Below are 24330 nucleotides of genomic sequence, written 5' to 3'. Positions count from 1 at the left end.
AACTAAATACATATTCTCGCTTTTGTGCTGTTCATTTTCTCTTTTGGGCGGAAAGTGCAATTTTGATTGGATGATACTGACCTAGGTGGCCTTTCATGTTGAAACAGGTAAACACCCCTTTTAAATAAGCCCGACGAGTTAAAAAAAAACATGACGAGTATCGTACACTTCAGGTTGGAATGGACCGAAGGATTCGCCTTTGTAGGGCTAAAAGTTTCAGATTCTAATTTGCAATGAAACAGTCGAATGTCAGTGGCACTTTGACAAGCCCCATGCTAACATTAGCATCAATATACAGTAAAGTCTCGTTACGTCGATATTCTCGGGAGTCTGAAAAAATATCGATATAACCGGACTATCGATATATCCAATATATCATAAAAGACTAGAAATGTTCCGGGAAATAAAAATAGTATCGTAATAAGCAGTACTATCGATATAACGAGACTTTACTGTACTTCTGCGAGAGACAGCAGAAAGCAAGCGTGGAAGCGAATGAGCCGTGTGCAAGCTAGCTAGCAGTAACTTCGCGTATGGACCCAGGAGGTTGACTTTCATTCCGATCGTTTGGCTGGATTTTTAACAATCATGAGGAACGGGAAATCATTTATGTTAATGGTCAGTACTATCACAAAGTTATTTGAAATAATACATTATGACATTTTGTTGATAAGTGCGTGCGTGTCCGCATGTGTGTGCGTGTGTGGTGTGCGTGTTTGGCTCTCACTGAAAAACATTTCTAAATATTTTATTTTTATGGCTCTCTCAGTCAAAAAAGGTGTAGGCTGAGAATTTTCTGTTTAGCTACATGCTAATAATATGAATTTCGTGTTCTAAGCTACTTGCTCTCCGCCCTTGTGGTGAAATTTCTGTGAAAAGTCACTTTTACCCCCTAAGCACTTCTTCTAGTTTATCGTAACTCACCTTTCACATGAGCAATTACTTCTCTTGTTAGCTTCTCACGCTCAATGGCCACTATTTAGTAATAGCGCTACTTGTCAGAAGTGTTGCTTGTTTGCCACCGCACAGGCAAGGATTCGGAAGAGGGGTTACTTTATTATAGTTTCATCAATTGGACATTTGTTACTAAATCCTGCGGTCGCCCATTTCCTCCTGAATCTAACACGGCAGCTAGCAAACACATTGGAGTCACTGTCGATTACCGTAGAAGCTAGCGTGAGATGTAGTGTGTGTGTGTATATGTGAGTCTTTGAGTAAGGCATTCGCTGATTGGCGGTGACCATCAACCAGCGGGAAGTTGTCAAAGTGACGCCTGGCCATTGTGCGCCGCACGTCACCGCGATCGCCCGTGCAGGAATGTTTGCAGCTGACGGATGCCAAAGAATCCCGAGCCCAGTTCATCAACGATCACCCCCTGCCGTGAACCCCCCCCCCCCCCCCAATGCCTCCCCCACAAGGAGAGAGGTGGGAGTGGCGAAGGGGGGAGGCGGTTGGGGAATGAAGTGAATGAAAATGTGTTTGGAGGTGAAAAGTGAATGTGTTACGCAATGCCAGATGTCGTATGAAGACTCAAAGGAGGTCCACTTGGTTTGTTTGCGCCCTTCGCTCCCCCCTCTCCCCCTTACTCTTCGCCCCAGCCCTTGCAACTCCCCTGTGCACCTCACAGCTTGTTTTATTAGGTCATGGTTCTCTACTGAACTTTTGGACATCATTTTTTAAATCATTTTTCAAAGTGCAATTGATGATTTTGACCAGAATTTCCTGAGGTCCCCCCCCCCCCACCCCCCCCCCCCCCCAAAAAAAAGAGAATCATGCCACATTACTCTCGTTGGCGATGTCAACTTTCAAGCATTCCATTTTTTTAACCCACAAATATATTTCATTTTTCTAAGGCTAATCCTAAAACTGTGATGCTCCACTCTGCCCATAGTCTAACCATCTTCGGGTAGTAGGACGAGTACACCCTGAACTGGTTTCCAGCGCCTCTGCCCATAGTCTAACCACCTTCGGGTAGTAGGCCGAGTACACCCTGAACTGGTTGCCAGCCCATCGCAGAGCACACATACACAAACAATTCAGTCACAGTCACACCATGGGATGATTTGGTGTGTTCAAAATTAACGCTTATTTATCCCCTCTTACCTAAACCTAAATCCAAATTGTCACACCTAATCCAAAATATCTCATATTGTAACACCCCCAAAGTCTCAAATTGTAACCCTAAAATTTTGAATCTTCATCCCAGGCCCGAACGAGATCCGTATGCGTCGTCGTTTGAATCCCACATCAAAAACCAAGCGCCACACAGACCTTTTTGGTGCCTTTTTTTGCGTTTTTTTCTTGCTAAGCATTTGTGAAAGTGTGCGTCATTGGGGCCGCATGCTCAACACGTGCTCCCACACAAGGATCTCATCACTCCCCAAGTGCCGTGGGAACGCAAGCAGGAAGACAAAAGACGAGCGAGGAAGAAGAGCTTTTGAGCTACGCTTGGCCAAAAGTCAATTCCACATGTGACGTAAAACGTTGGCCCATAACGAAGAGCCAAACGTTTCTGCAAAAACACTCAACAGTGTCTGCAGAATCGCTGTCTTTGGTGGAGTACTGTTGTCTTTGATGAAGTTGACAAAAAGGGGGTGGACTTTGATCTTGTCAGGCATATCAAATACTGCTTTGATAATTTGAAGGGTTTCTTTATGATTGTGATTTTAATAATTTGAAGGGTTTCTTTACGATTGTGATTTTGAAATAACGGACTAGAGTGTCTTTGTTGCACAATGATTACGTGAAAAAATGAAAGTTTGTGTCTTGGAGATGTCACTTGAATGTTCTTGATGTTGCTAGACTCAAATACAATTGAGTCCAGAATCCCTGTGATGTTGCATGGATGACATATTTGTGTCTTTACGGTCAATGTGATTCAGTCCCAAATGGGCAAATGTGTCTTTGATGTCATTGAGACATTGAGATGAAGAGAGAAATGAATCTGCGTGTGCGTATGAGCATTAGGCCCACCCCAAATTACATTTTAGCGAAAAGTCCAAAATCCCCCAAGCATCCTGAACAAAAGACATTTGTGTCTTTGATGTTGCCCTATGCTAAAAACCCAAGCGTCTATGGCATGATACTAAATTCATTTAAAGGACAACCGACACCATTTTTTTGTTTTCTTACCGACATCAGAAAAACATTTTATAGCATCTAAAATACCCAAAACACGCAGGCTGATATTTTTTGTCAAATGAAAAACACCAATAAAATTGACTTAAAGTGTGCTAAAAGTGCCACAAAATGAGCTCGGAACTGGGAAGGTTCAGAAAGTCCCGGCCCTTTGTTTGTGACTTCACTCTTGGTCACAAACTGCCTTGCTCCAGAATCAAAAGTTCAGATTCGGAGAAGATGCTTTCTTGTTACTCATCCACTTATGAATATGATTCAAATAGTTCTGAAGAGGAAAGCATAAACGTTTGCAATCGATTAAAGTCGTCCTTCTGTATCAATTCGAGCCGCCTGGACTCCAATGTAGCGCCCAGAAAATGCACAAGATGGCGCACAAGCTCCATTGGAAATGGCTGATTTGTCCGCTGGGAATTTGTGTCAACTTATACATTCTTGATGCGTGTTAACGCAATTGGCTGCTACACACAACGATTCACCATCGCGTTATTTATGTAGTTTTCCTTCTAATTTCGCCATCAACACGAAACAACACAATGTTTTCAGACCAAACAAAGTACCCAAAATGCATTGTGTGTCGTTCCAGACGTCACATCACGTCAGGCATCGTCATCAACTCAAAAACAAGACTTTCTGAATATTCGGCGTGAGTCTTAAATCGTAAAATGTAGCTATGGAATCTTTGTCAAATGCACTCGGTAGAAGTCATTTGAATTGATTTTACAAATTATGGACACAACATGTCTGAAGGTGTTGGTTGTCCTTTAATTCTTTTTTTTTCCACTGGGTGGAAGTTGGTAGTTGCTCAGAGGTGATCAAGTGAGCTTAGAGAGGAACTGAAGCGAGTGTATCTGCGAGAGCTCCGGAAGAACTTTATGTGAGTGATGTCTCCGAATGAGGGCCGGCCAAGTGGGCCCGGACCACCTCAGGGAGTCGGCCAATGCCAACACTCGCAACTCTTGGCAGAATATCAAAGAGTCCCAGCTGCAGGGTGGAGGAGGGAGGACACTTTTTTACAGTACAGAAAAAAGATTGTCCATAAAACAAACACACAAAAAAGTGTTTTTTTTTTCCTCATAGTTCTGGTCAGCACTTGTCCATCAGGTATCACCAAGATCTGTGGGTTCTTGACCAGTGAGGTAAATTCAAATTGTATAGACACAACTCAGGACTGCATGACTTGTGATTTATTTTTTTTAACTACAGAATGGAAAATGATCATTTCATGGACAGATTTTTGTATCTTGGTTACTTGTCACTTATTGGAACTGGATTGTTGACACTCCCAGGACAGGAAGTGGCGCACACTGTGCGAGTAAGAGTTGGTCTGAAGTTCTTGGCTGTTCGCTGACGTGACTTCCTTCCAGTGGGCGTGGGCGTCTCCTATCAAAGCTGCGGTCGGCGTCAAGGAGGTCGGGTTCCTTCAAACATCCTGCAGAGCCACTGTCGCCTCCGCCGTCAACACGTCGGTGGTGACGTCAGGGGCAGTCACTCCTCTCGCCCGCCGTTGTCCTCAGATGGCGTCGGTGCCATGACAAGCCTGAATGGCTATCAGGGGGATAGCAGATGACAGGCGAGCAATCTGATTGGACGATGAGGACAAACCCCGTTGATTGAAAAAGGTGTTCTTTAATTCATTCACTGCTGTTCCTGAATGTATTCGGGAATTGAAAATATGACATGGAGCACCATTCCCGAATTTGTTCCGGTTTTGGTTTTCTTATCGTGCCGATAAAGCGCTGGTCAGACTTCTGGCAATGTTTTTCCCTCCCACGAGAGGGCAGCATTTGCCTTTTGTATAGCCACTTCCATTTCAAGCTCTGATAACTCGAGACCCATATTATTTAGGAATAAACTTTTCTGGTGAAAGAAGAGAATCTAAGGTGTCTTACGCTGCATTGAATGTTTATGTCGTCCTAAAGCTCAATATTCTGTGGGTGCTGCAATTTGAGTGAAAATGACAAAAACCTTGACACTGGAGTGGACACATTTTTGCACATTGTCAGACAGTGAATGAGTTAAATGTCAAAAAGATAATTGAAGACCAAACTATTGAAACATATGGAATGTTTTGTCTGCGCTCTTGGAATGTTGTGGGAAAAGGAGGTATGACACTCGTAGTCCATCTTGTGTGTACTGTATAGCATAAAAATCCCATAAAGCAGGGGTGTCAAACTCATTTTTCAAGTCAAGCCATCCGTACACTTGATGCAAAAAGCTATCAACCCAGCTAAACAGAACACAATTGATGAGGAACTAGATGAAATTATCACAGAGAAAGCACTTACAAGGGATCATTCCTCAAGATGGTGAAGGTTACGTTCTTCATCAAGTGTTTAATGCTGATGAGACCAGCCACTCCATTCCATCAAGCCATCAACGACCATCACAAAGGTAAATAAAACAACTTTATTCTACAGTACAGTTTATTTATTAAAGTATAATACAATAGTACATTTATTATACATAAAATAAGGTATATTTTGTGTAGTTTTAAGGCTTAGAAAATTAGAAAGTAGAAAATTATTATTTTATGGGGACCTGGGAATGGATTATTCTCATTTTAATGGTTTTCTATGGGAAATTAATTTTTGGGATACACACTTTTCGCGTTACGCACTCTGTCTGGGAACCAATTAAGTTTGTAAGCCAAGGTATCACTGTATTGTGGTTCACATGACATTTTAAAATTTGGTTTGGACTTTACCAAGCATCATAGCACTTGACATGCTTGATTTGCTTTCACGGGCCGAGTAAAATGATATGAAGGGCCAGATTTGGCCCGTGGGCCTCAATTTTGGCACCTGTGCTATAAGCAATCCCAAATACATTTATTAAAAATTAGATACGTTTTGATTTGGGCTCTAAATTTTGCTGAATTTGTCCTGGTTGAAAATGTTTTGCTGTGTGCGTATATTAGCATGAGAGAGATTATAGGGGATGATGGTCACACACACCCCGCATAGTGTGTGTGCGTGTGTGAGTGCGTTGTTGTGTCACCATTGACGCAAGGCCGGCGTTGAGTTGTAGTGTCGAGTATCACGCAGACGCATAGCAACGCAAAGGCTGCCTATAAATAAACCTGCCGGCGACGGCTATTTGCAAGCGGCTCACGCGGGGGTGGGTCGGGGTGTCTGGACTTAGGTTTTCCTATACGCACAATTGGACACTTCCAATCAATTAGCATCACATGGTTTGGAAAGTCAAACATCATTGACCGATGATACAGTCAAACTTCAGTATTCGAACGTAGTGGCTGTTGACCGATTCTGTTTTTAACCAAAGATTTCGGGGTTTTTTATACCTTGGTTTACAACCGAAATTGGGTTCTTGGCCAAACTGAATGCACCTGAATGCACCACTCGACTCCCCTCCACTTCCTTATACGTCACTTCCCTGTGTCGCGTTTCATTGTGACCAACGCATTATCTTTGTGTAGTGTTCCATTGTGAGCAGGCGTCTTTGTATTGTTGAATCACGATATTAAAAAAAAGGAGACATAGATTATAACGGGAAATGTTTTGGTTTGCAACCAAATCGGTTTTCGAACTAATTTCTGGAACGGCTTATGGTCAAAAACCCAGGTTTGACTGTACCATTGTATATGCTATCATCAGATTATATTGGCCAGAAAAAAAGATTGCTCTGCCACCGCATCTATTCCACTTTATTCAAATGAGCATACAAAGAAATGATGACTCGGAGACACAAATCGGAATTAAATGTAAAAGTTAGGAGAGCTTGAGAGTCATCCTGGATTGGATAAGAGGGTCCTTCATGTTGCCCGCCCGTTCACTGAAGTTTTTTTTTTCCCCTCTGACCAGCAAGCTGTCACAAAATAAGGCTGGACACTTCTTTAACCAGGATCTTGAGCCACATATCGAATGGCACTATATGATATGAGTGTGCCAACTTTGAACCTTTTTAACTCATTCACTGCCATTCCCAAATGTATTCGGGAATTGGAAATATGACGTGGAGCGCCATTCCCGAATTCGTTCGGGTTTTTTTTTTCTTGTTTGGGTGCTGATAAAGCGCTGGCCATGGCCTCTGGCAATGTTTTCCACAAGAGGGCAGCATTTCCCTTTTTTCCATATTAGCGCTTTGTTCCTGCTTTAGCTGTTGTTAAAGAGCTATATAAACAAATACACTATGCATGTACTGTATTGCATTGTATTTTGGACAGGCACCCTCATTTAAAGTTCAGATAACTCCAGACCTATATAATTTAGGAATTAACTTTTTTTCCCCGATGAAAGAAGAGAGTCTAAGGTTTCTTATGCTGTATTGAATGTTTATGTAGTCCTAAAATTCAATATTCTATGGGTCCTGGAATTTGAGTGACAATGACAAAAACCCTGGCACTGGTGTGGACGCATTTTTGCACGTTGTCTGGCAGTGGAGGAGTTAATATGCAAGCTGTCATTTGACCGATTTTTGGCCTTGTAAGAACAAACGTCAGATGTGAGCATATCGACTGGAATCTCACGTCGTTTTTCGCCAAGCAAGTCCGAAAATGAGCGATGGAAGTCTGATGAGAGTCAAGTCACTTGTAAGCCAAGCCCCCCCCACCCCGGGCCTCAGCCTCTTGCAGTTCCCCTTCATCCCACCGGGTGGCGCTCACGTGAAAAGTCTCCTCTGATTGGTGACCAGCACGGTCTGGCTTTCTCGCCGTCGCTCCTTCTTCCGCTGCAGCCGCAGCCGCCAGCAAACGACGCTGGACGCCAGAAGCACCAGTCCGGCCGCCAGCAGTACCAGGCCCAAGTAGGAGATGGTGGACCCGTGCGAGTTAAAGCTGTATGCCACCGCCGTCACCACCACGCCGGCGATCAGAACCACCAGGCCAAACGGCAGCGTGCACCGGTAGCACGACAGCTCGGCGCCGCCCGTCGCCGCCGCCAGCTGGACCTCGTTGAGTGGGATGCTTACCGCCGCCCTGGCTGCGGCCGGACCCTCGCCCGCGACGGTTTTCTCCGTGTGCGCTGGGGTTTTCATGGCGGGCTGACTGCCGTCTTCCGCCATGGTGCAGTCGGACGGGATCTGGCGGGGTTTTGTCCTCGGTCGGGTCTGCCTGCCTGAATGGAGAACTTTGTTCATGACTCATTTATAACCAGGGGCGGGCCATGGATTTCATCGCTAGGCCTTCAGTAGTGCTAATGTATATTTCAATCAATCCAGTGAGGTGTGATTTACTACAAGTCCACGAGAGTGTACCATTAGCCAGGAAATAACGGAACTTTCTTGAAAAGTCCGTCTTGAAAATGGATTTAATAGGAAATCTGCAATCAAATCAATTTCTTCTCCTTCAGCCATTGTGGGTTGACAAAACTGCGATTAAATCATCAAAATAATATATTTGCCTATGCAGCTCGCTATCGATACAGTGTGCTAGCTCTGGCCAGTATGTTGTCACTAACAACGAGTGATACTGTGATTGGCTTGTGACCAGCCAATCATAGTTTGTGAAAATGCTGACGTCCATCAATAAATGTTGTTTTTTTATGCTCCAGGGCATGCAGAATTGATTGTGAAGGCGACCAGGTAGATTTATTACCCTGGTAACAAATGATGGCTGAATTATGATTGGTTAAATACTAAAATACGAAAACACGTCTGGAAGCAGTGCAATAGGTGTAAAATAATGAAAGGAAGCTGAAAGACAATTTGGAATTATTTCATAACGTTTGTGTAAGCTCTCAGTCGTACAGGAGTGGTCCATCGATGAAAAGGTTTCTTCAGCCGTCATCTGTACTTTTTTTGAAGGTGTCGGACGTTTCGCTTCTTATCCAAGAAACTTCGTCAGTAAACTAAAGTCTTACTGGTAGTTTAGGCCCTATATATATATATATATATATATATATATATATATATATATATATATATATATATATACAGTAAAGTCTCGTTATATCGATATTCAAGGGAGTCCGAAAAAATATCGACATAACCGGGACTATCGATATATCCGACCCTGTTTGCATGTAATTTTTTCCGTGCGTGCATAGAAATAGTATCGATATAACCGGGACTATCGATATAGATATAACGAGACTTTACTGTATATATATATATATATATATATATATATATATATATATATATATATATATATATCCCTACTGTCCAGACATGGCGGTGCTGGCCTCTGCAATGATAGGTCCCTGCTCTCAGGTTGGGGGGAGCAGAGGACTACTCCCTGCCACTCCACTGATTGTTCCTATTGTCCTGACTAACGACTGGCCTGATTGCCCCACTTCCACCGGTATCACCTCATCAGTATTCCTAATCCTTTTTGCCTAAATTTCATAAGAACTCATGGACAAAATATAATTCACATCAGTTTGGGATGCAAATATTTTTAGGCCAGCGGAGAAGGCCTTGCAGGCCCTGACGGTGTGATAATTTAATCGCTATGATTTTCTACAATCTTGTGTCACGAATGCTGACTAGAATGAGCTTAGCTTCTCTGGCTTCATTTGAAATGATTCCGACACCATCTTAAGTAGGTCCTCGTAAAAATCGGAATCCATAAGTTCTGAAAAGAACTCGCAGAAGGGCCGATTTTTGTTTTTTCTGCAGCGGTCAAGTAGCAAGCATCAGAGCTCGCTCAACTCGACACAGCCTGGAAACGTTCGAGAACAGGGAGCGGGGCCGCTCTGCAGATGTTTGTTGTCACGATTCCCTTCCAGGCGGCCCGCCGGCGTAGAACCCGCATCACCCCCGCCAGCCGCATTCCGGGCCCCTCCTGACTCAGGCCAAATGACGCAGGAGCCGCGAGGCCAGCACGAGCTGAGACATTCCCCCGAGAGCGCCCGAGATGACATTACGCCCTCGACGACGAGCGAGGGGGGCCGGCCGGCGCGGCAAAGTTCGGCTCGGCCGCCCGCGGATGTTTTGTTTTGCTCTCGTTGAAATATTGCAACATGTGACTGGGGAAATGCTGCAGCTGGCTGTGATTAATTCTGTAATTTGTTTCATGGCGTTCCTCCCCCCGAGGTGTGCGTATTTCCGCTCTTTGATTAGTTCCAGGATTACCGATGACTGACTGGTGAGACTCATGCTCGTCACAGTTGCCTTGAAAAAGTTATCTGATAACTGATTAGCCCTTTCAAAAGTGATCTTCGCGGATGACACTGGCTGCCTGTTATTCAGCCCGCAGGTTCATTGTTAGTAACAATTGAAACGAGAGGAAGTCATTCTATATTTGAACAATGTAAAATCGACATTATTTATACTATTAAATGTTACTTTACACAACAAAGTAAGATAGTTGTTTTCTCTATTCGGATTTGGATTGGATTGGATTTGACGAGGTATTTTGACATGTGACTTGAAATATGGAGGAAAATCCAACTGACAATTAGTTCTGGAATCTCTCATTTTGTGATTAAAAAAAGCTAAAATGCTAATTAGAAAAAAATACCAAATATAATTTTAATTTAAAACAGATTATTTTCTTACAGACAGTGTATTAAACAAAATACCAAATAATTTACAGATTTTTCCAAATACAACTTCGTCCAAGTTTGTTGCTTTGAAAATTTGAGTCTACTCAGCTTTTTTTCTCATTTTGTGGTACAACAAACAATAAGAGAATACAGTATTCCAAATACAATTGGGGAACACAACAGAAAAAATAACGTATTTTCTACATTAACGCTGCAAATATTGAAATTTATGTCTGATGTCCATCCTCCCCGTGACCATGATAAGAACATTCTCTCCAGTTTTGTTTTATTCTACATTAATCCTGCAGTTTTTCGTTCTCTGCTCTGGCACCATGCAACAAACTTGCTTGAACGCCTCAGTGTGTCCAAAAAAGTTCATCATGATGACTTGTTAATTTTTTTCGTGTTCAGAGTCCAACTAACTCCCAACTCCAGCACAGGTCTCCGGAAAGTAGTACTTTTAAGTCCCCCCTTAGAGCGGCTGGTTTGAGTTAAAAGCGCGACTGGACGTATCTCACCTCGAAGTAGAACTTCAACATGTGTGGCGTGGAATCTTTCCTCTGTTGTCTTCCAGTGAGGGTGGTGAATGAAGTGAAACTGTGTGAGGAGTTAGGGGCACACAAATTGCACGTTGTCTCTCCGGGTCTCATTCATGAGCACGCTGGCCGATTGCGGGTCTCACACTGACGTCACGGACGCGCTTCCATTGACAACACGGCCCCATGTGTCAATTGGCTATACGTATGCTACTTGTCTACTACTTCCACTCCGGCATTACACAATAGTAGTAATGTTGTAACATAGATTTCTAAGAGGTAGATAAAATATAAATACTGTATGTAAAATAAGTTTCGGACAATTAAACTAAAAATAGATATGTTTTCGTTCGTTGTCAAATTAAAACTTAAGACGACTCACATAATATTGAGAAGATTATCGAGTACATATATTTATTTTGAGCGTGTTACTCTTATTTTGAAGGCCAAGGGTAATATCCGATTTTCGGATGTGTCGAAAGTGGTCACTGGGTGTACGTACTACAGGTTGTGGTTACCTTTGCATTTCAAAAAGGCTGCTAAAATTTCAAGCATCGATTCAAATGACACAATTGAACCGAAGTAGAAAAAGGATACGCTTCAAAACGCATGTAGATGCACATTGAAAATGGTGTTCGTTCTTTTGTTACTATTGAGACGGGCACGAGGACCAGGCATCTCACCCAGCAGGTGGTCAATGGAGTGATTGGAAATCGGTCAGTGGTAGTTATGCTACATAGATATCTATACGACACCAAAAGATTGATTTAACGTATCACGAAATCCCAGAGTAGGAAAAAAACATTGCCCTTATTTTGGTGAACGCACGCGGAAGTTGGTGCTATTAGAGGCGTAGCTTGTTGGTGGTCGTCATGTCGTCCCTGCGCTTCACGGAAGAAGATTTTGCTGCAGCTTGGAAGGAGCTGGATGAGCCACAGCTGGACGGAGAATGGCAGCTTTTCACCGAGATCACGGGCGTCCACATTTACAGACTTCTTGAACAGGTTGCAAAAATTGCCACGGGAAGTGCAAATGCAATTTGGCGCAGCACTACCGGTTCCCACACAGCCACACGATCAAAACCTGCACGGTCTCCGAATCAGAAATAGTCACGGGTTGATCGATATTTGATTGTTTTCGTGTTTTTTTTTTTTTTTTACTATTGGAATAATTTGGGAATTGGCATCCAACGGTGTAGAACGTAACTCATTTCTATATCACCAAACCTCAATGCTGATAGTCAAAATTTGAACGTTGTCGCCCGCTAAAATCTAACTGAATAAAACATGACTGCAGCTCTTAATTTGCGTAACCCATCTCTTAAAATCGGCCATATGAGTGACACTAACACTATACCTTGTTATTTAATTTTAGCTTTATTGTGCTTTCGTGTACGCCAGCAATCAATTGTCCACGTGAGTTCCATTAGTTTGTGCAGTGTGCACAATTTAATTTAACCTTTGCCCACTCCACCCACTACAAACAAAATATTAAAAAAATAACTGACAGACTAAAAAAATGATTTCAACCTCGAATTAAAATGAATAACACCCATCTCCTCGAATCAGTTTATGAATGACACCTGAGCATATCATTTCTTTTTAGTACAATGTGACTAATGTGTCCTTGAGATTTTTGAAAGGCGCTTAGAAATACAAATTATTATTATTATTATTACGTATTATTATTATGGCGATGTCTTGCAATTCAAAAACATCTTCTGCACTTGATTATACGCACCTTCTGCCATCTAGTGGAAAATGTCATCGTTCTGCCTGTTACTGTATATTGCATTGCAAGCAGGCGATTTGACAAATGTCGAAGGTTGACTGAGCCCCAAATTGCTATGAAACCACTACAAAGCTATCGACAATCACAAGTACAATGATCCCTCGCTACTTTGCGGTTGCAGTGCATCGCGGATTTTTTTTCAGGGAAAAAAAACGTTCAGAATAAAACAAATGCTGAATTTCGCAGAGGTTTTGTAAATGTATCTTGATTGGTTCCCAGTGTATATGTCACCCAATGACAGCACGACATGTTATGGTTTACAGCCATGTTGATTGGCTGTGCATCTTCTCAATCCCCCTCCCTCTCTGGTTTATCACGTGGTGTATGATACAACTCTACTTCGTGGAGGTGGTCGTGGTCCCCATTAACTGTGAAAAACAAGGGGTTACTGTATAAGCAAATGCCACACTAACGGGTGAAGTCGTCACTCTTGCTCACACTTTGCTCGGCCCTGACATCACCCCGGGTTACAAAATAATCTGATTTTAATCCCTGTCATGCACTGTGGGATTAGTGGCAGTACAGAGGGGATTATAGTCCACAAATGAAAGCAAAAGGTTATGGAACGCATTTTTTTGCCCCCACCCAAAAAAAAAAAACATTTACAGTGCAACTGTAAATCTAGTGTCAGAATGCATCAAAAACAGTGATTAAAAATGACATTAAGTACGTCTTTTTTTTTTTCAGAAAACGGGTCTTTACGAGTACAAAGTGTTTGGCTCGCTAGATGGCTGCAAGGCGGAGCTTTGTGCCGACGTCTACATGGACCTGGCCTATCGGAAGCACTGGGATCGCTACGTCAAAGGTAACAAATGCAGAGTCTCGCCCTCGCTTCAGCCGACACATGCACGTCACGTGGTTGCAAACTCAAGTATTGCCATTCTTTTTTTTGTCTTCACGCCCATCTGCAGAGGGCAGCAGGTAAACTGTAGCCGGTGAATTTGCTCACGTAGCCTCGTCCAGACCGACATGGTCTGTACGGCCTCCTTTACAAAATGTTACAATGAAAACAGTGATGTGGCAACCAATTCACAATCGATTCATCATCATGTTTATTGCAAGAATTTCTTAATTTCAAATGTTCAAAAAGAACTAACCAAGTATTCATTTTCCACAAAACTCAACATTAAAAAAGATAATTAGTTTTTTTTAACTCATTCACTGCCGTTAAAGCGCTATATGGACCAATATATATGTATTGCATTGTATTTTGGACAGCCAGCCTCATTTCAAGCTCATATAACTCCAGACCCATGTCATTTGGGAATTAACTCTTTTTTTATGATGAAAGAAGAGAGTCTAAGGTTTCTTACGGTGCATTGAATGTTTATGTAGTGTTTAAACTCAATGTTTTGAGGGTCTTGGAATTCGAGTGACAATGACAAAAGCCCTGGCACTGGAGTGGACACATTTTTGCACGTCTGGCAGTGAATGAGTTAATTGTGTGTCGTTTTTCAGTAGCATTCAACATTGACCAAATAACAGTTAGGCATCATTAATTTTCTCCAAAACACTTTATAAAATAGCAATTGATTAATTAGACCAAACATGTTGAACTATCACTAAAATTAATTGATGCATTAGATTATTTTTGTGAAAAAAACATATCTTGATACAACAATTGATCAATGATTGAAGTGATCATTTCCATGATGTGTCAAAATCCTTTTGCTAACATATACTATTAAAATAATTTAGACCGTGCTGACAACAGACTTCTTAGGTCGTTACCACTTAGGCTTAGTCATGCTAATGAGGTGAACTTTGCTGCTGTGAAATTTCTCCACTGCGAGACTAATAAAGGCAAATCCAATCCAATCCAATACCAGTGCTAAAGGAGCAATCAGAGCCATGCATTGAACATTAGAGGTAATCAGGCAGAACAATAGAAGTAATCAGATTAGCTTCAGGGAGTAGTCTACTGCTTCCCCAACCTGAGAGCAGGGACCTATCAGAGAAGAGGTATACCACTGCCACCTCTGTCCATTGGGGATATACCGGTATATAGAGCCAGAGTTACCAGCACAACTTTAGTTCACTGACAAAGCTCTTTGGATGAGGAGTGAAACATCCAACACCTTCAAAGTACAGATGGCTGCTGATGCTGAAGAAATCCTTTCATCCATGGAGCACTCCTATACGACTGAGAGCCTACACACATGTAGAACTATTAAAATAAGAATTTCTCATCATAACTTAGTTTTCCTCAAAACATGAACAAACAGTTTTAATTACATTGTTAATTAGTTTAATTTTCCCCAAACCATAAAAAAATTCTGACTGAATTAATTCATGGAGGAACATAATTTGGAATATGTCGCGATCATTTGATGAATCCTTGGTTAATTCTTCCTAGACAGTTTAAAGGACAACCGACACCACTTTTTTTTCCTAACTGACATCAGAAAAACATTTTATAGCATCTAAAATACCCAAAACACACAGGATGATATTTTTAGTCAAATGCAAAACACCAATAAGAATGACTTAAAGTATCTAAAAACTACTCATTTTGAAACCAGAAGTGGCCAGTTTCAGAAAGTTCCGCCCCCTTGTTCGTGGTGTCACGCCAAGACGTCTTGCCTTTCTCCAGAATCAAAACAATGACTTCCGATTTGGAGAATATGATTTCTTGTTACTCATCCAGTTATGAATATGATTCAAATAGTTCTGAAGAGGAAAGCATACATGTTTGCAATTGATTGAATAATTTATTCCGTGTCATTTTGAGGCATCTGGAGAGAAATGTAGCACCCAAAAAAGGCAGAAGATGGCGACAAAGCTCAGTGGAAATGGGCTTATTTGTCTCCTGGGAATTTTTTGTCAACGAATAGCAAATAGTTGTTCGGTGCCACACACAATGATTCACCATCGCGTTATTTATGTGTTTTCCTTCTAATTCCGCCATCAACACGGATCAACACGAAGTTTTCAGACCAAACAAATTCCGGCAAAATGCATTGACGTGATGAAAGGACTGCTACAGTGTGTCCTTTCTCGGTCAGGTGCGTTCCTTCTGTGACGTCACGTCAGGAATCGTCACCAACTCAAAAACAAGACTTTCGGAATATTCAGTGCGAGTCTTAAAACGTAAAATATAGCTATATGCCGTGGAATCTTTGTAAAATACGCTCAGTAGAAGTCATTTGAAGCCATTTGACAAATTATGGACACAACTTGTCCGGAGGCGTCGGTTGTTCTTTAAAACATGGTGAATCGTTATTGAAGTAGCCAAGTGTCCCCAAGAGTTAGCCGAGTAGTAGAATGCCAAAAGTCGTTCGTAGCTGTATTGTTTTGATAGCGTGTGTGCAACTGTGATGGTGACCTGGTCCTTGTTTGGCCTTGCCAGAACTGTCAGAAAAAGAGATTGATGGGCAGGGGGCCATCTACTGGGAGGTCGCATACCCCTTCCCGCTATCCAACAGGGACGTATCCTTTGCTCTCGACGTGGTCGACTCACCCGCCGGGCGTCCCGCTGCTGGTATCTTCCTTTAAGCTGCGATTTTCAGTACGTATACGTCCGCGAGCGCCGCCTACTGGACGTGGGCGGCAGGAAGATTTGGGTAGTCCTGGCCAGAAGCTCACCCGAGACTCCGTACCCGGAGAAGAACGGCGTGCTGAGGGTCAAAGACTACAAGCAGACTATCGTTATGGAGGCCGACGGCGACTCTGGAACCAAAGGTGACGCAATTGCACCCGAATTGACTCGAATAGTCGACGAGAAGCCAAATTGATTTACTAAACTACACAAGCACTGATACAGGGATGCATCTGGGCCGCGCCATTTACGCATTTTGACTGCCAGTAGCGCAACTTTGCAGCTCCACTGAGCCAGCACCGGCGCAAGTTTTACGATTAGCGCATATTCCTACATGATCCGCGCCACATATGGCATACTTCTGTTAAAATAGCTAAAGAAACAAATTTAGTTCAACAGCAATTGAAAATTGTTCGTTTTCCTTCAGAAGTTTTAACTTTCGTTGTCTGTCATCTTGCCTTTGCGATATTGAGCTATAATCAGCTCACATTTGTTTCGGTGCGTTCCAAAGTCGTGGTCGCGGATATCGGGCTTTTCCGTCATCTGCCGGAAAATGCCGAAAGAGATAATGGAATGCAGTATTCATTTACCCATGGTGCATTGCAGTATTTACAACCAATGAATGCCCTCTTCTAGCCTTCCGGCGGCTTTTGGGTGCAACACAAGGTTTTCAGACCAAACAAGTACAGCAAAATACATTGACGTGATGGAAGGACTGCTACAATGTGTCTTTTTTTTCCGGTCAGGGGCGTTCCTTTAGTGACGTCACGTACGGACTCGTCACCAACTCAAAAACAAGACTTCCTGAATATTCAGCGCGAGTCTTACAACGTAAACTATAGCTATATGCGATGGAATCTTATTAAAATACACTCATTAGAAGTCATTTGAAGCTATTTTACAAATTATGGACACAACTTGTCCGGAGACGTCGGTTGTCCTTTAAGTCATTTTTATTGGTGTTTTGCATTTGACTAAAAATATCAGCCTGCGTGTTATGGGTATTTTAGATGCTATAAAACGTTTTTCTAAATGTCAGTTAGGAAACAAAAAAAATGGTGTCTGTTGTCCTTTAATTTTTCAGTGTTTATGAATTACTTTGATAATCCTGGCGGGATGATTCCCAGCTGGCTGGTCAACTGGGCAGCCAAGGTAAGCAAAGCTTTTCTTTTCGCGTGAGCATATTAGCCCTGTTTGATGCCGCCCCCCTACTCCCCATTGCCTGCCTTCAATTGGTCTGACCACTTTCAGGTGTGTTTCAGTCTCTTGTTGTCTCATTTTTGTTGTCTTGGTTTTGTTTTCCTGGTCAGAGCGGCGTTCCCGCTTTCCTCACTGACATGAAGAAGGCGTGTGCCAACTATCCACTCTACTGTCAGAACAAATGAGAACACATGACGGTGTTTAAATCCGCAAAGTGAGTGATGGGGAAGGGGGGGATGCCCTGTCATTTTCGAGTTGCACTGCTGTCTTTTAATTACACACACACACAGACACACACTCCATTACTTTATGTGCAATCTGAGCCTTTTGTGGAGACTTTAATCATTTCAAGGCATCATCGCTTGTGTGGTTTTTGATGCGTTGATCGTCAAAAGGACATCTGCAAAGCAAACCATTCTTTTAAAATATTAGAAATGATTTTTTGTTATATGCAATTTTCTTTGCTGCATGGATGTTCCTGCTGAATGCCCCCCCCCCCAAAAAAAAACTGCACTGCTAGTAATAATAATCATACATTTCATTTATAAGCGCCTTTCAAAACTAACCAAATATTTGTCATTCACAATGGCATGAACCAGGGCGGGCTAATTGTTATGAATAGCCAATCAAATCAATACAAAAGTCAACTTAATACACATTTTGTGAAAATGTGTTTTAGAAGTGAAAATTGTTCATTTGGTTGAAAGAAATAATTAAAAAAATACTTTTCTATCAGTGCTGTGGGGGATGATTACCACTAGATGGCAATGTCATCCCAAGCGTCGATTTGGGTTGCTCCAATTGTCCAAATAAACAACAGAACAGAATTTGTGGACGCAGTTTCTTGACTGTTCCATTTGGAGGGGGTCAAAGGTCAGTTTGCCAAGGGATTCAATCCTTGAAGGAGTAAAATCTTAATTCAGACGCAGGGCGATTGGGCCCCAAATGAGGCATGACGGGTCAGCCCGGGGGAGGAGTAACAATATTTGTTGCTTTGCTTAACAGGGACAATAGGCATGAAAAAACATGACCAGTGCAAATTTTCCGCTGAATATAAGACAAACATATTTCTTGGCCAGTCTTGTGAACCACTCGGTTAATTGTAGCAATATTGAAGACCAATGAGTTTTGTTGAACACCAACATTCACTATTTATTATTATATTATTTCTGTTGTTACGATGACTATTATGAATATTATTATTAGGAGTAGTAGTAGGAGTAGTAGTATTGTTAAAAATGTTCTCATTCCGTGACTGTAAAGTGTCCTTGACAGTTTTGAAAGGCGTTTAGAAATAAAATATTTTGTCATTATCATCCTCATGACTCCTCTGATGGACTCTTCTTTCATTTTTTCATCCAATGTATATTATACAGTCCCTGACAAAAGTCTTGTCACTTAGCCAAGTTGTAGGGACAACAAATAATAACTTGACTTGTAGTTGATCTATTGGAATCAGAAACGCCTTATATGAATTGGCAAAGCCCTCTAGATTATGCTTATTATACCAAAATAAAGTTTTGTATCATTTGTTGAGTTTTATTATTTAATACGGACATAAAGGTCAGATTTTGCTTGGATAAAAGTCTTGTCGCATACAAAAATAATGTAGAAATTATCGATATATTTCATTTTGAATACACAAAAATGCTACTGTAACGTCAGAACATAAAGTCATGATGCCTTAGAAAAAGAATTACTCTCATGTATGGCTCCCGTGAGCTTGGAGGACTGCATCGATCAGATGGATGGATAGATGGATAGATAGATAGATAGATAGATAGATAGATAGATAGATAGATAGATAGATAGATAGATAGATAGATAGATAGATAGATAGATAGATAGATAGATAGACAGACACTTTTTTCACATTTGCAAAAGTCAGATTCTCCTCACAATTCCAATTGTTACGCAATCCGACGTTGGCGAGATATATGACACCTGCGCCTCCTCCTTCCGCATTTCATGATGGAGTCAAACCATTCCAAGTGTCCCATTTTACATTTCAGCCTGGATGTGATGCAGGCCAGCTGCGGGCAATGGAATGTTGTGCCCCACCTCGGTCCTATCTGTTGCGACTGAAGCTACTGTGTGTGGTGAACTTTAAATAAGATCAACATGGGTCAAATTTTGTGCAGCCCAGAAAGGAAGTATGGTGCAAAATCAGATCAATATGATTGGAATAACTCATCCAAGAAAGCCATATATTTTTATTTGACTCTACATATTTGTATTTGGTCAGCCCGGTAGTCGAGTGGTTCGCACGCTGACTTCACAGTTCAGAGGTCGTGAGTTCAAGACATGGTCCGGCCTCCCTGTGTGGAGTTTGCATGTTCTCCTGGGGCTCATGTGGGTTTTCTCCGGGTCCTCTGGTTTCCTCCTACGTTCCAAAAACATGCAAGGCAGGCTGATTGAACATTTCAAATTGTGCCGAGGTGTGAGTGTATGCCCTGCAATTGGCTGGCAACCAAGCGAATGCCAGAAGACGGCTTGGATCGACCCCAGCACCCCCCACGACCCTAATCAGGATTGAGCGGTCTGGAAGATGGGTGCATGGATGTTTGTACAGTGATACCTCGGTTTACGAATCCCTTGGCTTACGAACTTTTGGGTTTACGAACGTTAAATGTATGAAAATGTTACCTTGGCATACAAACTATTTTTCGGGATACACACGGAGCTGCCACAATGAGTGATGTGTCGTTCGCGAACAAGCCAGTTCTCCTAAGAGAAAATGGCAGCCGGCTTGTTTTGGTCCTCTATCCCCCACCTCCAGTCGTCTGTTAAAGCCACGTGATTGGTCAAGAACGTAGCAGTGAGGGGAGTGGTTTACAGACAGAGAGAGAGAGTGAAGCCATTCTCCAAAAAAGAAAATGGCTGCCGACATTTTTTTGGTCCTCTATTCCCCGCCCCCAGTCTTCGGTTAAAGCCACGTGATTGGTCAAGAAGGCAGCAGTGAGGGGAGGTGGTTTAAACATTAAAGAGACATGCAGTGAAAACAGTGACATTTGGACTCATTTCAACTTTTATCGTTCAAAGGCAGAGTGCAAACTGCAAGGTTAAAATTCCCATCAATCAGCCTCCACAAATAACCCGCACTAGCCATCAGTTCAATTTGAAATGAAAAGACAAGCAAGGGAACCAGCTATTAATGATGTTTCTAGTGTGTCTGCTTGCATCTGTTTCTGTTGCAATATCACAACTTCCAAGATGTACAACCCAGAGCTCCTTGAGGCACTTTATGCAAAAAGTTATCCATTCCATCAAGCCATCAACGACCATCACAAAGGTAAATAAAACGACTTTATTGTACAGTACGTTTATTTCTTTAATTGTAATACCATAGCACATTTATTATACACAAAATAAGGGATATTTTGTGTAGTTTTAAGGCTTAGAAAAATAGAAAGTAGAAATTTATGTTTTATAGGTACCTGGGCATGGATTATTCTCATTTTAATGGTTTCCTATGGGAAATTAATTTTTGGGATACACACTTCGACTAACACACTCTGTCTGGGAACCAATTAAGTTTGTAAAAAAAAAAAATCAAATACAGTGATACCTTGATCACTGTATTTGATTTTTTTTTTTTTTTGGGAGACCACTGCCAGTCTCCAATTGAGTAACTGACACTGGTTCGGTACCTTTCCATCACATTCCCCAAATTCCTCCTTTTCTCCACAATCCCACGTGTTTCAAAACATTCAAAGCCTCCTCCCATCCCAACGATTCATTTCAATCATTTCCGCAATCTCCACACGCGATTTCTCCAGAAATTGCAAATCGCCAAAGAGAAAGCCACACACAAGGTCTCCCTCCCTCCCCCCTCTCCCCTCTCCCCTCTCTCCTCCTCGCTCGTCCCTAAGAAGCTCAGATTTCCCAGGTGCCTCTCTGTCTGCCAGACGTAACAAAATAACATCTCTGCTGGCCAGCTTATTTTTCAAGCGCTTTGCTCTCTTTTGGCTCATGTCTGCACCAGATGACCGCGGCAGATAGCCGCCGTGCGCTTCTGCTTCTTGGTCATCGTCCATCACCTTTTGTCTCCTTCTTCTTGCTTGCCTCGGCCAACAGCGGCGCCATCAGCATTTCATGTCCAATAATGATGCAACTTTTTTTCCGTTTAATTTACTGAATTAGGCGTCCTCCAAACCTACAAAATAGAATCCATTTTCCCAAACTTGATTTATAATTTTATCTTGGCCCATCGAGAGGATCCTCAACACGTTTGTGGATTGTGACATATTTTCAAAGCGGTGTCTTTAAATTCCACAGAAATTAACTTATTCACTGCCATAAACAAATTTGTTCTGGAACTGAATATATGACGTAGAGCAGGGGTCGGGGACCTTTTTGACTAAGAGAGCCATAAAAGTAAAATATTTAGAAATGTTTTTCAGTGAGAGCCACACGCACGCGCGTGCGCACATACAAACGCTCGCGTGCGCACGCACACATACACGCGCGCGCACACGCGGCCACTTTTCAACAAAATATCAGAATGTATTATTTAAAATAACTTTGTGATAGTACTCACCGTTAACATGAATGGTTTCCGTTGCTCATGGTTGGTAAAAATCCAGGCAAACGATCGGAATGAAATTCAATTTGCCAGTGCAGAGGCGAAGTTACTGCTAGCTAGCCTGCACACGGCTCATAAGCTTCCACACTTGCTATCTTCAATCTACTTCTCACAGAAGTATGTTGATGCTAACGTTAACATGGGGCTTGTTAAAATGTCACTGACATTCGACTGTTTTATCGATGGTATTGTTTCATTGCAAATTAGAATCAGAACATTTTCTCTCCTCTAATGCTCCGGTGCATTCACGCTGAAGTGCACTAGTTGGGCTCATTTAAAGGGGCGTTTACCTGTTTCAACATGACAGCCACTATCATCCAATCAAAATGGCGCTTTCGGCCATTGTAGGTCAGTGTCATCCAATCAAAATTGCGCTTTCCGCCAACTGCAGCTGCAACGGCGAAATAAAACGACAATATGTATTTAGTTTTATCGGCGAGCCATATGCAATCATCAAAAGAGCCATCCATATATGGCTCACGAGCCATAGGTTCCCCACCCCTGACGTAGAGCATCATTCCGTAATTTGTTCGGGGTTTGTTTTTTTCTTGTTTGGGTGCCGATAAAGCTCTGGCCAGACCTTTGGCAATGTTTTTCCCTTCCTCAAGGAGGCACCATTTCCCTTTTTTTCATGTTTGCGCTTTGTTCCAGCTTCAGCTGTTGTTCAAGCGCTATTTAAACCAATATGTGTGTATCGCATTGTATTTTGGACAGCCGCCCTCATTTCAAGCTCATATAACTCCAGAACCATATAATTTAGGAATTAACTCTTTTTCTGATGAAAGAAGAGAGTCGAAGGTTTCTTACGCAGCATTGAATGTTTTTGTAGACCCTGGAATTCGAGTGAGAGTGACAAAAACCCTGGCACTGGAGTGGACACATTTTTGCACGTCTGGCAGTGAATGAGTTAAATTATTTAAATTGGTCAATTGTAAACCATTTTTGGGTGTTCTTCTTGTGTGTTTGCATTTGGATTTTTTTTTTTGTAATCCCCTGAGTCATGTAATTTATGTTCGTGTGCAAGCAAGACTCTGTTATACTGCCCCCGGTGGCCATGTGGCCTCACTTGTAATTTCAGGGGAAAAAAACGAGCAGTCCTCAATCATGCTTGGTCGCTTGTGATTCCCTCAGGATTGTTATCTTTCCAAAGCGAGAATGCGATGACATCCTCCCGGAGAAATATACGACACGGATTATTAGGATGGGGTCGCGTGACATCTGAGCCCTTTAAGTGCTTTACCTGCCGCCGCATTTTGTCGGCTTTGGGATTTATTTTCTTGGGAAACGTGCGATTGTGGGAACATGGGGGGGCAACGTGCAAATTGGGATGCGCTCAGCGAGTGTTGGTGATTCTTTGGAGAGATTATACTGACTTTGTAAGAAGGGTTACGGCGATCAAAGTAATTTGAATAGTTCATTATCTGCCTTAGGATGTACAATTTTCAGTTATCTCTTTATGAATTAGCTTCAAAGTGAACTTTTAGTGAAAACTATAACTTGAAGCAAGCACACTGGACCTCTTATTTAGTTAACTTTGCAAGTGAATCGTTTGGTGATGTCGTCTGACCATCTCCCAGTTGATGATGAGCCAATGTGTGAGAACAGGCAAGAAGAAATTTCTCTAAAGGACAACCGACACTATTTTTGTTTCCTAATTGACATCAGAAAAATGTATAGCATCTAAAATACTCAAAACACACATGCTGATATTTTTACTCAAATCCAAAACACCAATAAAAATGACTTGGCGTCCAAAAATTCCACAAAATGAGCTCTGAACTGAGCAGATTCAGAAAGTCCCACCCCCTTGTCCGTGACGTCACTATTGGTCACACACTGCCTTGCCCCAGAATCAAAACAATGGCTTCAGAGAGTTCAGATTCGCAGAAGATGCTTACTTGTTACTCATCCGGTTATGAATATGATTCAAATAGTTCTGAAGAGGAAAGCACAAATGTTTGCAATCGATTCAAGAAGTCCTTCCGTATCAATTCGAGCGGGTGGACTCCAATGTAGCGCCCAGAAAATGCACAAGATGGCGCACAAGCTCCGTTGAAAATGGGCTGATTTGTCCGCTGGGAATTTGTGTGAACTTAC

General features: G+C 42.1%; 2 protein-coding genes across 5 annotated transcripts; one reads left to right on the top strand and one right to left on the bottom strand.

Moving 5' to 3' along the window:
* Positions 1–4234: 4234 nt before the first annotated feature.
* tmem100a (transmembrane protein 100a) lies at positions 4235–11275 on the bottom strand. Of its 4 annotated transcripts, none has more exons than XM_089019137.1 (3): positions 11102–11275; positions 7760–8206; positions 4235–4683 (listed from the first exon to the last, which is right to left on the bottom strand). In XM_089019137.1, exons 2-3 carry the CDS (start codon positions 8155–8157, stop codon positions 4614–4616), a joined length of 468 nt encoding a protein of 155 aa, XP_088875263.1. In that variant the 5' UTR covers positions 8158–8206; positions 11102–11275; the 3' UTR covers positions 4235–4613. The 4 variants fall into 4 exon arrangements, with proteins under 4 accessions (XP_088875263.1, XP_088875262.1, XP_088875264.1 ...); XM_089019136.1 differs by having other exon boundaries at positions 4239–4683; positions 7760–8210; XM_089019138.1 differs by having other exon boundaries at positions 4672–4717; positions 7760–8210.
* A 358-nt stretch (positions 11276–11633) lies between these two features.
* pctp (phosphatidylcholine transfer protein) lies at positions 11634–19160 on the top strand. The gene is made up of 6 exons (XM_089019134.1): positions 11634–12123; positions 13598–13715; positions 16260–16339; positions 16420–16591; positions 17533–17600; positions 17759–19160. Exons 1-6 carry the CDS (start codon positions 11992–11994, stop codon positions 17831–17833), a joined length of 645 nt encoding a protein of 214 aa, XP_088875260.1. The 5' UTR covers positions 11634–11991; the 3' UTR covers positions 17834–19160.
* The last annotated feature ends 5170 nt before the right edge of the window (positions 19161–24330 follow it).

Source organism: Hippocampus bargibanti, linkage group LG17 (assembly GCF_051943395.1).
Source record: "Hippocampus bargibanti isolate YZ-2025 linkage group LG17, ASM5194339v1, whole genome shotgun sequence".
Taxonomy (NCBI): Eukaryota; Metazoa; Chordata; class Actinopteri; order Syngnathiformes; family Syngnathidae; genus Hippocampus; species Hippocampus bargibanti.
Note: the sequence above shows the minus strand (reverse complement) of the source record. Positions and strands in the feature narration are given on the sequence as shown.

Excerpts from the sequence above, each read along its gene's own strand:
- tmem100a (XM_089019137.1), bottom strand. The coding sequence starts at position 8,157 with ATGGCGGAAGACGGCAGTCAGCCCGCCATGAAAACCCCAGCGCACACG. Across the intron at positions 4,684-7,759 it reads AATCAGAGGAGACTTTTCAC|CCATTCAGGCTTGTCATGGC; the intron begins GTGAGCGCCACC and ends TCCCCCTGATAG.
- pctp (XM_089019134.1), top strand. The coding sequence starts at position 11,992 with ATGTCGTCCCTGCGCTTCACGGAAGAAGATTTTGCTGCAGCTTGGAAG. Across the intron at positions 12,124-13,597 it reads TTTACAGACTTCTTGAACAG|AAAACGGGTCTTTACGAGTA; the intron begins GTTGCAAAAATT and ends TTTTTTTTTCAG. Across the intron at positions 16,592-17,532 it reads CGGCGACTCTGGAACCAAAG|TGTTTATGAATTACTTTGAT; the intron begins GTGACGCAATTG and ends TTAATTTTTCAG.